The 15,567-nt window shown below is 35.9% G+C and overlaps 1 protein-coding gene across 1 annotated transcript in view; it reads left to right on the top strand.

Annotated features, from left to right (window-relative positions):
- The window catches only part of TTC29 (tetratricopeptide repeat domain 29), a 116,276-nt gene that overhangs the window by 44,898 nt on the left and 55,811 nt on the right, over positions 1-15,567 (top strand). The window contains exons 6-7 of the mRNA XM_048305332.1: positions 919-1,131; positions 3,749-3,834. Of these exons, the coding sequence (XP_048161289.1) occupies positions 919-1,131; positions 3,749-3,834 (299 nt within the window). The remainder of the gene's footprint in view (positions 1-918; positions 1,132-3,748; positions 3,835-15,567) is intronic.

The following is a 15,567-nucleotide window of genomic DNA, read 5'->3' as shown; positions in this document are numbered from 1 at the left end:
TTAAACTTTTTTTTTAATGTAAATAGTCTTATCTTACCTGCTTCCCAGCAGTTTTTCTGTACCCATTAAATATAAGAAAAAGCTTTTCTGTTCTTTCTAAGAGCTTTGAATTTCCGCTGTCAGCAGGTATGGAAATCTCCTAGATTGAATTGTATGCACAGAGATAAATCCAGCTGAAGGTAGAGGGAAAACTACTTGCTTGTGAAAATGAATTGAATTCTATCTTCAAACTTTCCTTTGCCTTAAAGATGTTTGAGAAACTTACATTTGAAGGCCTTGGAGTATATTACTTCAGGCTCAATAATTAACCTATCAATGGTTAATGCCCTTGCAGTAAATGTACTAGATAAACTCACCAGAGTTGGCCTTGCAATAACTGTTGAGTAAATTACTTTGCATGATAATTCTTTTTTTCAGCAATTAAATGGTTTGAATGAAGATTTTTATTTTTTCTCCACAGTTTTGATACCTTTATTCTCCACATTTCAAATCTTTCAGCACAGGTTTTCATTATGGAAAAAGAAACTTGAGGAACAGTTTCAGTTGTGATTATTTATGCATAGGTGTGATTTTGATGTATGAGAATCACAAAGGCTTTATGAATCTAGAATAAATTTATTTTCTAGAAGATCCTGACTTTGCATCCATGAAATCACACCCGTTCAACATTGTGAATTTACAAAGGAAAGCTAATTTTAAATGTGATAAATTTAAATTAGAGCATTGCTGGGTGCTGTGAGATTTGGCAGTATTTTCCAGCGATCTGTGAGTTATGAATTGAAGAGTCTTGAAACATCTGTGGAATGTTTGGCTGCAACTTACTTTTAACAATACAATTATTATAGACTACGAACTTTTACAATTTTTTTTTGACTGCACGTTTGATCGTTGATTTTAATTACAAATGATGTTTTTCAGGTCACATCATGAAAGCTGCTGAGCATTTTGAAACATTTTATCAGCTAACAGAGGGCACACCATGGAAGGATGAGACAGGCTGTGCTTACACTTCACTGGCATGTCAGCATCTCTGGAGAATTTATACATTGCTAGCAGACAAAATGCTCGAAAATAAAGAACACCAAGAGGCCATCAAAACGCTAATAAAAGCTTTAAAGATGGCAAAAGAAGGTAGGTGGAAAATAAAGCTTTCCCATTTCTTCGTTTGATGTGTGGGCCATGATTTTCCCATGAGTAAAGTAGACAGTGTCAAGGGTTTGACTGGGTGATTGTTTCCTATGAAACTCAAACACAAATACTGTCAATACACTTGTAGATCTCACTAAAGCAGAAATGCCTTCTTGCTGACAGCAAAGAAACTTTTAGGTTCCTCAAAGCTTTATCTCCCAAAAAAACCTTCACAACCTTGTGGGAATAATAATATAAAACTGTGAACCCCTAATCAGAAAGTGAGGTCACTGATGGAAGCTTAGGTCACTGATTTTAATTGGCTGGTCACTGTTGATTTGGCAGTTTTTGACTGATTTTATCTCCTGGAAAAAAGTTACCTTTTCACTCTACATAGTTATTTAATACTCGAAAAATACAGGTTTTTGTCATAAGCAGCAAAATTTTCTATCTTAATACACATAAATGCTTTGAAACCTAAAGTAAAAAACTACAGAATCGCAGAACAGCAGAGGTAGGCAGAAAGACCTCTGGAAATCATAAGGTTGTCCTGAGCAGGCTGCCCTGGACTAGATCCAGTCAAGTTTTTAGTATTTCCACAGGTGGAGCCTCCATAACTGCCCTGGAAAAGATTTACCACTGTTCAAGCACCCTCACAATGAAGAAGGGTTTTATTTAAATACATAATAATTCAATATTTATCAGTACATACATTAGGGGGTTTTAATTTAATAATGTATGTGGAATATTAATCTGTGACCTGGTCTTTGAGTAGTAGTTGCAATAGATAAACCATCAAAAATGGCAAAAAATTTCAAATATTTTCCAAATTTTAAAATAAGTTTTTGTGACAAATAACGTTATGACTCTACAGGTCATAATACAAGCTTGTAGTGTTTTCTACAGCTATTGTCTATAATATATGCTTAAATCACAGCTACACTTAAACTTCTCCTCTTAATATTTAGTGTAGTAACTAGAAGGACTGCTGATGAAGTTTCCTATCAATGTCTTCTTATTGCTAGTGAAAATTGCTGGATATTAAAGGATTGTCAGACTGGATCTGATGTCTTTCCAAAACTTTTTTGACCAGGCAGATGTTCTGATTCCCTTATTTCAAATCAATCACTTTCACATCTTCCTGAGGCATGTATCACATATCACTATGCACAATACATGTGCTGTTGTTCTCTTTAAATTTAGGAACTTCTGAGGAGTTCTCCAGTCCTCGTTCCAGAGCCATACTGGCTACTGGATGTTATCTGTTATGTCCATTCTGTCCTTCTGGACCATCATCTATGTTTATGTATTTTATGGATTAGGATTAGATATTACCCACTTCAGACTGTCAAAATCTTCTTGAGGAAGAAAGTTCTCTATGTCCCGAGCAACTTTTAACTTATTATTCTTCTGTGAAACTGTATTTCTGTATCCTTTTGTCTTATTAACCCTTTTAAGGGATATTGAATATTGGAAAAGACCATCAGGCTTTTTGAGTTTTTGAGGCTTTTAATAATTTTAAGGAGCATATTAAGTGCTATAGATAGAGCACTGCTATGGTATCAGCAATTATTATAATTCAAAGACTTTCAGAACTAGGTGTAGGCTTCTGTGTATTTGGACAGAAAGAATTAGTCTGACAACTGCAAGCAGATAATCTCCCTTTTCATTTCAACTACATTTATTTATGCATTTTACAAAATATCTTGATATGCAGTTATGCTTCAGGTTGATTGTGTTGGAGCAGATTGATATTGAGCAACAGAAAGATTGGATTTTTGGCTATTTTTAATTTAATTTCATCTACAGGGGTTGGGGTTTTTTTGGCTACTCATGTTCTGTAGGGAAATTTTTGAATATAGTCTGATACTTTAAGAAGTTACACAATTATTTTATATTTATTTTGGTATCAAATAGTTGATTTTCTGTTGAGGGAGCCATGCAAAAGGACCAGCAAGCAGTGTTTGTTAGACCAGTATCTATCAGTGAAATAAAACCTGGCATGGGAAAATGTGATGCACCTTAGTTAGCAACAGCCTATACAGAATTTTCTGTAAGTACTGTTTGCAAGTGTAAATTACCCATTTTTTTAGCTATTTTAGCCTACAGTAGCTTGTAAAACAGACAGGAGAATAAGAAAGATGAAGCTGGTCAACTGGTTCTCTCGGTATTTCACTAAGATTCACATTAGCAAAATGTGTGAGTCAAGATGTATCTTGTGTTTATATATTAAGGTTTATTACCTATTTGTAGCCACTTTTATTTTATATTGAGTATATAGAGAGACTACTATAATTTTCTAATGTGAAGATACTAGGACCATTATTAAACAATTAATAACTGAGAACCTTACACATGTTAGTTTGATTGTACTTCATTACTGAAAGGTATTTTCTCTGATTTTGCTGAAACTTCCTTGGTGAACTTTGCTAGAATCTATAGCCTCTATTTTTAATTACCACTACATGTTTTTTGAAAGAGATATACAACAGGGGTAAGGAGAAGAAAAAAAATTACTACAGTATTTTAACATCTGTATGTTATTTAAGCACCTGCAAGAGCTGTCTGTACCAATGTCATGTTTTTCAGATCATGCTGGTAACTCTACCCCTTTCTTTAGGAGGTGATATGAAGATGCAAGGAGAAGCAGCCTATTGCTTAAGTCTAGCATACCATTTTTCTGGAGAACATGAGACAGCATTAGCAGTAAGTTTATTCTTTGCTTTAGCTTTCTCAGTGCCTTTCTCTGCCTCCTCGGCATCTTAGGCATTTGCAGAGTGGAAAAACTTGGAGAGACTTGGCTCATGGACCTTTTATAACTCTATCTAGTTCTGTAGGCAGGGATCCATGTGGCTCAAGCAGTTGTGGTTCCAATAAATTCCAGAACTGATGTAGTCCAGGTTTCCATGCTTGGATCTGTAGAAATAATGTAAATTGACAGTTCAGGTTATATGTGACTGGCTTTCCTTTTCCTGTACATGTGCATATACAAAATAGTCTCTATTTAGTTAGGGTTTTGTATAAAACACCAGTTTTACAAATTAGTTTGGTAAAGTGTATTTGTAAGCAGCAATGAAAAATATATCAGTTCACACATTGAGATTGTTAGAAAATCAGTAAGTTAGAAGAAATATTAATTACTTCTGAAAAGCTCTAATGCTGATGCTGTGGACACTTGAGTTCAAACTCCTTCTCTGACGTTTCCCTTGAACCTTAATAATTCTAAGACAGGGAGAGTTGTACATGTGAAATTGTAGTGTAGAAGGAGGGTTTCCCTACTTCCTTATAGGTCAGCATGAGAGGAAAGATAAGCAGCAACTTGATTCTTTTGTGCCAGTCATCAGTCACAATCCTCCATGATTCTCCTAAAAATGTTCTGTGGAAAACAAATTTGTATATATTTTTCATGATTATTGCAATTAATCAGGTGGATAATTACTCTTTCTTTTTGTTCTTTTAACTGCAGAATGATTCAGTATTCTATTAATGAACTTGTTTTATGGAGGTCATTTGTTATGGTGCTTTTTGTTTTGGTGGCTTTTGTTTTGTTTGTTTTTTTCAGAAACAGACTAATAGAAATCCCAGAATAAATTCATATATTTCAGTATTACCTGCTTGGCTTCTGCTGTGTAGGAGAGGTTCTAGATTTCTGTCTTGTAATGTCCTTTTACAGGCTTTTTTTTTCATTTATGTTATGATTTTTTTAGACTTTATCGACCACCTTTATACATAATTTTCAATGCTGAAAGTCCTATCTTCTGCATAAATCAACTGAATCCTGGAAAGGTGGAGCCTGTTCTCAATGAATTGCAGTTAAAGCCTGTAGCTGAATGTGAAAATATTTCAAAACTAAAAAGCTCCATATAACTTTATAAAATTGTACCTAATAGTTGCAGCAGCAACAAGAATATGATATTTGATCTCTTCCAGGAAAACAGTATGATAGATTAGATGAGAATTTTTCCTACTTCAAGTTTACCTGCTATTGGTTTTTTTGCCTGACAAGTGTGCTGGCATTCTTACCTGAGCAACTTTTCTCATGCTCTCAGAATCTTAAGTTTATACTGTGTAAATTCTGAAGAGCAACAAGATAAACAAATGTGCTAAATAAAGAAGCCTGCATGCGTGCTTAATCTCTCCAGAATATACAAAGGATCAAACTGCCCTTGAAAGTGTCCAAAATATTAGTTGTCCTGGCATTGTTTCCTCAGGATCAATTTTGCCTACATTTTATAGCTATTCCTTTCCTTTCGTTGCTCTCCCATGTCTCCTGTCAAAAAGTTACAGCAGTCATTTGGAAGTTGCATTTCTTTTTGTTGCATGCAGATTTTTTTTTTTTTAAGGAAGCTTCTGAAACCCTGAATTTTGTAATGGACTACTATTAATTTTAAATATATAATAGGTTGTGTCTAATGTTTTTAGTCCTAAAAAAACACCTGACAGTTAAGGGAAGCAATGTGCAAGGGCAAAACCAAAGGATACCTTGTGTTAAGATTATAAAATGTTATTTTAACAGTAATGGAAATACCACTACTTTTCAGTGTTAATAATACAGTGGCATATTCTAGTATAATGGCATTACCAATAATATTACATGATAAACTTTTTAAGTACTTTTATTCCAAAAATATAGTGTGTTCCATGGGACAAAGAAAAGGGCATACAGTTCTAGCTCCTTTTGTCCTTTACAGTGATCAATATAAACAGCAGTAAAATATCAGTGGTTGACAGTACTGTTGAGCAGAAGTTGTCTTCACTCTCCAGTTGGAAATCATTGCCTAAAATTTACCCTTCTGTTCTCAGTTTAATGGTCTCTGTATCCAAGGGGAGCTCAGATGCTTACGGAGATGAAATCATTGCCTCCTGTTCCCAAGGGCCCACTGGTTATCATTACACATAACATGCAGACAATACTGCTAGGAGCCAGTTTGCCTCATGGTAATATGTAGTTCATCACCAGCTTCTGTAGCATGCTAAAGAGGTCTTGCCACACAGCTTGGGACTATTCGGATGTAGACTCAGGGGTCTCAGCAGTTATTTCCCTGCTTTGCATCAGTTTTCATCTTCTTTATCCCTTTGTGCTGTGGTCCACCTCAGGCAGTCTCCTTCTAGGGGAATCTGAAAGGAGCAGCTGTTATAGGCACCATTTCCTCCAATTGTTGCCACTTGGTTCCTTTTGCTCTTTAGCCTCCCCCAACATGCACACACAGTATCATGCATATGAACTTGTTTCTCTTTCATCCATGTCTTCTAGCAGGGCAGAGAAGCATATGTTCAAAATAGTCATTATCTGATGCAGTAATTAAAGATTGAAATGATTAAGCTGCAGCCTATTCTATAAAAAAATGCAGTCGCTTTGTATTGAATGGGCTGGTTTTGTTAGAGAAGGGTTTTTATTTGCTAGGGACTTGGTGTTTAACATGATTTGATTTGGTGTATAATCTGTATAAATTAGTTTAATTTGATCTGATATACATGATTGATTTCAGTGGAGCTACTCAGATGTAAAAATATAAGTATGTGCAAGTTTAAAAGCCTGAGAACTAATTACATTCAATAGCAGTGGGATATGTTCATAGTATTTTTCATATCATCTGGTTTGTAATCGAGCCTAATGTTTTTTCCACGAAATATTAATAGTTCACATAATATAGATTTCATGTTAAACATTATTGATTTTGTCATGGAGAGTTCTCTATCTAGGCTAATTTTAAAGTAAAAGTTACTGTTTACTTTTTTTTTCCTCAGACTCATTATGCAAGCAGAGTATTAAGTGAAACATTTCTGTGTCATTAGAAATCTTGCATAAGCTTGATGTGGGGATTTATTGGGGTTTTTTCTTAGACCAGGCTTTCAAGAATGCTTCAAAGTGTAGGGTATCATGGATTTTTTCTCTTTCAACTAGATTTGCATCCCAAGTCATTAGGAAAATTCCAGTCCTCATTCTTCATCTAAGTGCTACGGTTTTTTCTAAGTTCCTTTATTTTGGATATTGAATCCTGCGTTTCAGATATGTTACATATTTAAATAAAAGAGGCAGTATTCATGAGTACTGAGACTCATGCGAAGCTAAATGTGGTAATTTATGACATAATGCTATCTGCATGAATTGTCAGAATTATGATACATAAGCCACAGGCATAAAATTAACAAGAAAATTTATGAACTTGCAAAGACATCTTCACATTCAAAATGACCCTATTGAAGCAATCAGAAGTATTAATGACCATAAACTTAATTTCTGAAAAAGTCTATGTCAAAACAACTGGAAATTTTGTCTCCTCCCATGCAGCTGGGGAGAATATGAGTGTATCTGGGGTGCAGATATTCTGTATTTGGTATGTACAGCATATTTTATCTGATTACATCTATTATATATAATTATAAGGATTATGCCCATATGGATGGATGGATGGATTTGGTGAATCAAGGAGGATCTTAGCAAGTAAAAGAACTCCAAAAGGTAGAATAAATGGTATCCTCTTTTCTCCCAAACATTGGGTAAGGTGGTTGAGAAGAATGTGGAGTTAGAAGGCCGAACTTCAAGTCAGTGGAGTCTGAGTAGACCACTGAGTTTAGGTTTAAGCTTTCATTATTGTTACCGCAAAAAAACCCTCTCAAACGGAGACTCACAATACATATTCAAAGATAGTATTCAATGGAAATTATTTCAAACTTCCTTCTTTTAAATCATCCGTATTGTCCTTTATTCAACTCTAAGTGATATTTAGCCATTAGTAATGAAGTGTAACATTTTCAGCTTAGCAAATGGCATCACATGCTTGGAAAAACATCATAGCATACCAGTTTAAGAAGAGGTCTCATCATTCCTAGAGGCTCCACTTTCATTAAAGTGATTTTTAAACTGTTTTTAAAACTGTATTCATATAGGAATGTAGTGGGGTTTATATCTGAAGAATAAAAACCCAAAACTTTGAGCCTTCTTAGAAGGTAGGCACTTCTGATTGATCTTGACACTGACAATAGATTATGTACAGAGAAAGGAGTAGCTCAGTTCTGAAACTGATTAAATTTCTTGTTCCTGAAGGATCCAACTGCTGCTAGAAGAAGCAGTGAAGTGCTGGTGAAGATAATACAAACAAAATTATCTGAGAGAATTATTATTGGGAGTGAACTTTGTCCTGACAAAATATACTGACTCAAATGCTGAGTGAATTAAGAAATTAACTTTATTTGTGTTGAGAATACTAAAAAAGACCTGGAACTTCAGGAAAGAGATGAATGTCTGATCATTCAACTAATTTTTTTGTTGTTAATTTAGCACTTAGTTCTTAACGTGGAAGACAGTTCTAACATTTTATTTGGAGATGAAAATTAACAGTCTCTTAGTGAAGGAAGGATTTCTTCTGTTGGTTTAATGTAGATAAGATTTTTCCTATCTTAACCAGTTTCTTGAAAACCTGGGAAAAAAAATGTTCTGATTATCCCTGAGATGCAGCAATGCTACTTTCCTTCAATACTTTTCCATGCACCACACAGATTTGCACCTTGGTGTTATGGTGTCCACTACACTTGCCTTGAAACATGGTGTCATTTTCCTTTTCAATCTGTGGTTCAAATTGCATTTTGCTTGGTTAGTGGCAGCACAAAAACTCCCTTCAGCAATGTGGATTTTTTGTCAAAATAAATGTGCCACAAGAACGTCCTCTGTAAGAAAACTCTCTCAAATGCAGTACTGCTGCAGAATTACAGTAGTCTAGCTTTACAAAAATTATAGACCATGAGAAACAAAAAATATTAAATACATAAAAAATCTATTACCTGGTGATAAGAAATTCATATCACATTTCCATGTTTTCCCACAGCAACCATGAAAATAAATGGCAAGTTGCTGATATTGACCTTACTCTTCAGGAGTCTCATCCCACAAGAACGGCTACCAAAACACCATGAATGGCTGGATTTCTATTTCATCCATTACAATTTTCAGTTTACTCATTCATACACCCCAAAAGAGTAGGACAACTGCAGTGAGTTGAAGGTTTGAGTGCACAATCCATTAGATAAAACTATAGCACCTTTCCAGAATTCTAGTTATCTGACCACTGGTGTTCTCAGGAACCTGAGTACAAGTTGGTGACAAAAAGTTTAAAACCTCAATTTTGAGGGCTATGCCTGGAGGACATTGATTCTTTGTTTCTAGTTCTGAAACAGCATGAAAGTTGCTAGGTTTAGATATAAGATTATGTAGCCTTACTTAAAATATATATATTAAGCATCCTGTATTTAGAAGTTGTGCTATTTAACATATCAAATGTGGTTTCCCAAACTTCAAAATCTATTTCTGGTAATATTTTGACCCTATTTAAAAATGATAAATTTTATTATTTTATTGTTATTAATTTTTTTTTTATTGCCTTACACACACATGCAGACACACACACAGACCCACTTTCTGTATGAGTATGGAGAAGTACTGGAGGGGAGTGCAGGGCAGCACTAGTAAAAGTATATTTACATCATAAGAGATATTCGAAGATCAAGAGAATTCTTTGTATAACTCTGAATTATTTCTGTGAAATTGTTGCTAACTGTTAAGTTTGAAGTTAAAAGAAGGAAACTGCCCTTACTGGGGGTTTGCTCAGCTCTAATATCTTGAAAAAATTAGGACAAAGCCATAAAAATTCCTTAAACTGCTCTGCTAGGGAATAAAAATATCTTTACATCTGGTTTTCACAAGGCATGGAGGGCAGAGCACTTGGCAGTCATGGAGCCTCAGCTCAGGTCCCACCTTTTTGGTGTTGCTGCTGGGATGAAGCAGCCTTGTGTGTTCTCTGCTGGTGTAGCCAGTGCAGGTGGCTCTTCCTTGTGCTTTCCCAGGTTGGGAGAGAGATTATGGACACAGACAGGGTCTGCTTAGGGGAAAGAAGGTTACAATTAGTCCCCTTGCCCCAACTGAGAGTTCTAATCTCCAATAACTGTCTTCTGTCAGTAACAAGATGTGATTTAGGCATTTTCTCTGTACTCTATTGAAACTTTTTTTAGAGTAGCTAATAAAAAAATTCTCCTTTTCTTTCCCCCCCCCCGCCTCTTTTTATTTTCCTTTTTTTTTTTTTTTAAACCCCTGCCAATGCGAAGTTTCCCCTCATTTCATTCCCACACTGGATTTCTGGCTTAGGTGTGCTATATCTCAGGATCTAAAAGCTGTACATAATTGAGGGAAAGGGATAGCTACAGCATGTCTAAGTCCATAGCTTATCTTATCTGATAACAGTAACATACAAGATCCTAGGAACTGCCAGCCCATTAGTGTACATTCATTTGTGAAACTGCACATTCTATACCCAGGGCTGTAGCAAATGGCTGAAAAACTGCAAGAAATTTTTCTAATTCTGTTAGATAATCTTCCTTACAGAAGTCAGACTCGTAATGTGTTGTGAGAAAGGAAACATTTGTACCCACACTGTACAAATTCAGGAATTTCCGTACTTAAATGCAAATGTATTCATAATCTGGGAGGTTTTGTTTTCCATTGTATAGTTAATTCTAATGAACAGATGATAAAAAGAAATTCTGTAAAGTAAGGCTTTTAAAATTAGATTGGTTTCTCAAATTGGTATAGTTCAAGCTACAGCAATTCACTTATTAAATATGTTTTTGAATTTCAATTCAGTTATTCTCAATGACTTCAGGGGGACAAGTCATATACTCAGGTGTAGGAAGATGCTTAACAACTTTGCTTGATCAGAACCATTGATGGCTAAATTGGAAAATAAGTCTTGATTCAGGCATTAGATCTTGAGGAATTTAAAATTTATCCTTTGATAGATAAATAACCTGAGAAGTTAAAACACTGACGCATGCCAGTGTAAAACCTAGAGCTTGGTGCCTCCTTGCTAAAAGCAATTTGTTTTGCTGTTTTGCTTTCAGCTTATGTATTATTTCAGAGCTGATCAAAAGAATTGGTAGCAAAGTGTGAAATAAATTGGACTTCTAAATAAATCGATTTCACATTCCTTGCTGCTTTAAATGATTTTAGTAATATTAATATTTAAAATATTTCTGTCTGAAATCTTTTTATGACTACATATACCAGTAAAGGTCCCCATTTCATTCAGCTGTTCTTCATAGTAGTATATTACACAATAAACATTGTGTAATATACTACTATCTTTTAGCACTGAAATGGATGCAGAAGATCTCAAGTGTCTATTTGCATCTAAATGACTCAAGTTTTATTCAGTCAATAAGAGTCTATTAATCCTTTTACTGCATTACATGGGTTAAAACTTGAAGAATATAAGGTTTTCAGCTGAAGGAGATCTCTTCCTTAACTTTTATCTTGGTTTGCAGAAAAGTAATGGTTTTTAATTAACATTAATTGGTTTTATACTTTCCTACTTTATCTCTGCAGTTTTTACCATTGTTATGCAAATTTTAACTGTTTGCTTGCTTGCTTGCTTTTAGCTAGGAAAACTTTGTGTAGTTAAAAATATCTGTTCAAGATATTAGTAAGCATGAAGCAGAATATTTATAGGTGATTTGTCTAAGAAGTAATGGGAATTTAAGCATGCACATATTTATATTATGGTATTATTGTCTTAGCAGCCAACAGTGATCTGACAGCCAGGTACATTCATGCAGACACAACAATCTGATAAAAGCAGTCCAAACATCTGGATCACAGTGCTGCTATACAAGAACATTTCTTAACAATTCACATTATTGCACTTACCCCAATTTCCAGTCCTGTCCACCCTTTTCTCCTGTTTCTTCCCCCGGCTCTGCATTTGTCTTTTATGTACTTGCAGAATCTCATTTTTCCTTTACAAGTCACCTCCATCTGCTTATATGTCAGAGTGGCCCTTGTGCCACACATCACATAGAGGAATTCTCAAGATGAAGGGCTGTATTCACATCATTACTTCTGTCTCAGCACTGTTTCATGCTTGTCACTGCTCAGCACTCAGCGCCACACTGCCTTGTTTTGTCAATAACCATTTATTTGTTGCTGGAATAGTAGCAACCATTACATCTGACCTCCCTGTTTCATCAATTATGAATAGATTATTGGATGTGAACATCTGCAAAAGCTTGCTGTTGAACTTACCTCCTGGCTGGGATTAGATAAAGTATTAAACTGTTGTTTATTGTCAGGCCAAAACTCTACTGGGAAGCCAGGGAATTCCAGGACTAGCAGATTCCCATCAGCAAGCACCAAAAATTGTTTAGTATTGCCACTGTTTCCCATAAGATCGTAGCCATTTATTATTTACACTTATTACTAGTTGTTATAACGTACTTGATAAAAGCTCTTGGCAGGCACAGTGTTTCCAGCTATTGTCACATCTGTCAGGATGGAAAGGATACATAAACTGTTTTTTCCTCTTATATTGCTGTTAAAGGGTAACAGATGAAGCTTCTTCACTCCAGACTGTTAAGCCATGCTTTATTTTGAAGAAATATGTCAACAATGACTGGCTTGGAAAACATTACATTCCTGTCCTAAATATAGATTGCAATAACCTTTACTTCTGCAGTGGAAATCTCAAATTGTACTATAATAGCAAATGAAAATACTTGGATTTGATGTTTGCATCGTTTTTTGCTCTGAAGGACCTGGATGACTTTTAAAAAATTTTTCAAATATGAATAAATAATAAAACCATTTATGAGGTATAGGAAATAAGGAAATTGTTACTTCGTTCCTGCAAAGTTGTTGTGTAAAGAATCAGAATTAATATAATTATTAGTGGCACAGAAGGCCAGAATTAACGACAGTAATGAAGAAATAAAAGTTAACATTTATTCAATCATCTGTATATTTCATCTCTTTTAAACCTTCTGTGCAGCAAAACGAAGCATACAGGGTGAACTCCTGACCTTCTGGAAGCCAACAGAAGTTTGAAATTACTCTGGGGAAAGGAACTTTTTCAATTAGCTACTTGTATTTACATATCACCCATTCAGAATCAAAGCAAAATGTACATGCCCTGAGTATTATACAAAGCAGACAAGACTTGATGCAGGCAAAAAGCCTTAGGCCTGATCTTGATAGACTGTTAAGGAATGAGTGAAATGTTTGTCTTCCCTCCTTTAATCCTTCAAGCAGATGCCGACACAAGTAACCTGAAGCGTCTATTGCTGAGTGTTTGTAGAGCATAAGGGTAAATGCTGCACTTGATAGCCCAGTAGATCAGGGGAGGAGGAGTGTGGATTGGATTCGTTGCCCACAAGGGAGAGTGGGAGCCAAGCAGCACCTCAGTGATAGCCATGTCCTAGCTCTGGAAGGTCTTCAACAAGGGTGTTCCACTTTGACATTTGACTTGGACAGACTTCTGGGTGGATTCTTCTACTTCCCTCGCCTGTCCCTGATCCCCTTGCTCTAAGATGTGTGTTTATGCTATGCATTATCCAAATAAAGTCCCTGGAATAGGAGTTCTTGGACAGACTTCTGGGTGGATTCTTCTACTTCCCTCGCCTGTCCCTGATCCCCTTGCTCTAAGATGTGTGTTTATGCTATGCATTATCCAAATAAAGTCCCTGGAATAGGAGTTCTGGAACAGACCAGTTTGGCCAATTCCAGACAAATTCTTTCTGTCTCTGTAGGAAGATTGACAGCATTTGTGGATTTCTGGTTATTTATCCAAAACTAGCCCAGTGTAAGTGGATGTGGCTAAGGGCAAGGAGTAACATTCACAGGATTGAGTTGGTGAATTTGGATTGTGAGTAAAAAGGGAGAAGTAACAGTTCAGGCAAATCAGGGAGTGCTGCCTCTTTCCTGAGCATGGCACCCAGTTTCTGTATCCCTGAACTGTGAGCCTGCAGGTGGAATGCTGTGCAGCTTCTACCCTGGATGCTCACTGTGCCTGAGCACATTCAGCATTTAACAAGGTGTGGCCTGCCATTCAGTTGATACTAGTGTATAATATTCCTGGGATCAATGAGCTCTGCTCATTGTGATCAATACACTACATGGACAATACAATCTTCTTTTTGCTGTCCAACCTCTCTCATGCTAGGTTTTGGCAAAAATAAGAATACATCTGGGTTTGTATTATGAAACTTTTCTTTGATCTTACTCAGGATGGCCACAGGTATGTAACCACTCAAATTATGGTAATAAAGGCTGCACTTTCTTGTAATTTTTAAATATGCATTTCTGGGGCAGCTATTGGGCAGAGTTCATTGAACTGCAAAGTGCCGATGCATACCATACTGATGTCTCTTATTTTCACTGGCCTATATCAAAGTGATCCTTTAGCAACCATCAGAACTATGTGGTTTTTTCTGAAAGTATTTAAGGGCTACTAAGTGGTATGAAGCCAGTAGTCTCACTTGATTGCATTCTGTCTACCAACACCTATTGTTGGTTTCAAAAAAATACTGTCAGATGCTGCGAGCCAGGCTGGGCCTTAGCCTGCCACTGCAGTGCCTGTCAGGAATCATTAGCTACTGATCTCTTTGACTAATGGTCCAGTTGATTGTTTGATTCATGTTCAAGATCTGTAAATGAAGCAGAAGCATCTTTCCTGCTCACCAGCTGTGAAATGGCTAAACACAGCTAGATTTGCAGAAATCAAAATAAATGTATTTCCTATAAAGTTTGGCAACAATATCAAATCTAAAGCTGAGAACAGAACTATGTTTTTGTGGTTTTTAAAGTTACAGTATTATAAATCAACATTATCTCATCATGTGCTTGTCAGAGAAATGTATTTTACCAAAACAGTGAAATGCTGGTAGTAACATTAATCTTGTGTTGAGTTGGATAGATGTTCTTTATTCAACATAAATTCGTACTTTCAATATTTGCTCTTTTGTCCATTATCCCCAGATGTATCAGTGTTCAGCAGAGCTTCTGTGCTTTTGTCTGAGTCCTGTGTATGCTAAGGGGGTGTGTGTGCATGTTTTTATGCACATATAAAAAAATTACAGGTGTGACAACAATAAAAAATAAAGAGTGGGGTTTTGGATAGAGGGGGTTCTTGGGGGAGGAGCTCCTGTATCTGTTTTATATTAATGGAATAACCCCTGGAGGTTCAGCCTGGCGTAATGCTGAGATAACTGAGAAGTAAATCTGGGCCTGAGATCTCACTAATATTTTTCTTGGAAAATGAGGTAAATATGAAATCCACCTCCAGCTAGAGAATTAGTGTGAGAGCCATACCACAAATAGGCTTTAGTTTGTGGATTTAAGCAGAGCTTAATACTTTATTTTTACACTGTAATTGTAGACACCACAGACTTACAAAGACACAGAGAGAGAGCTGATTTTGTGAATGGATGCTCCCACAGGATCTATCCTGTGGTCTGTTACATGGAAGATAAAGTTGAAGTCCACCTTAAACTTCTACCTTCCCACATTCTGCACGAAGGAGGAAAATTTATTTAAACCCATTGTTCATTTCTGTATTAGACTTTGACTTCCATGTTATTTGGTTTTTTTAAACCAGTGTTTCCACAGACCCAGAGAAG

Source organism: Corvus hawaiiensis, chromosome 5, assembly GCF_020740725.1.
Source record: "Corvus hawaiiensis isolate bCorHaw1 chromosome 5, bCorHaw1.pri.cur, whole genome shotgun sequence".
NCBI lineage: Eukaryota > Metazoa > Chordata > Aves > Passeriformes > Corvidae > Corvus > Corvus hawaiiensis.
The sequence above is the reverse complement of the archived record's forward strand: the minus strand, read 5'-3'. Positions and strand labels throughout refer to the sequence as shown.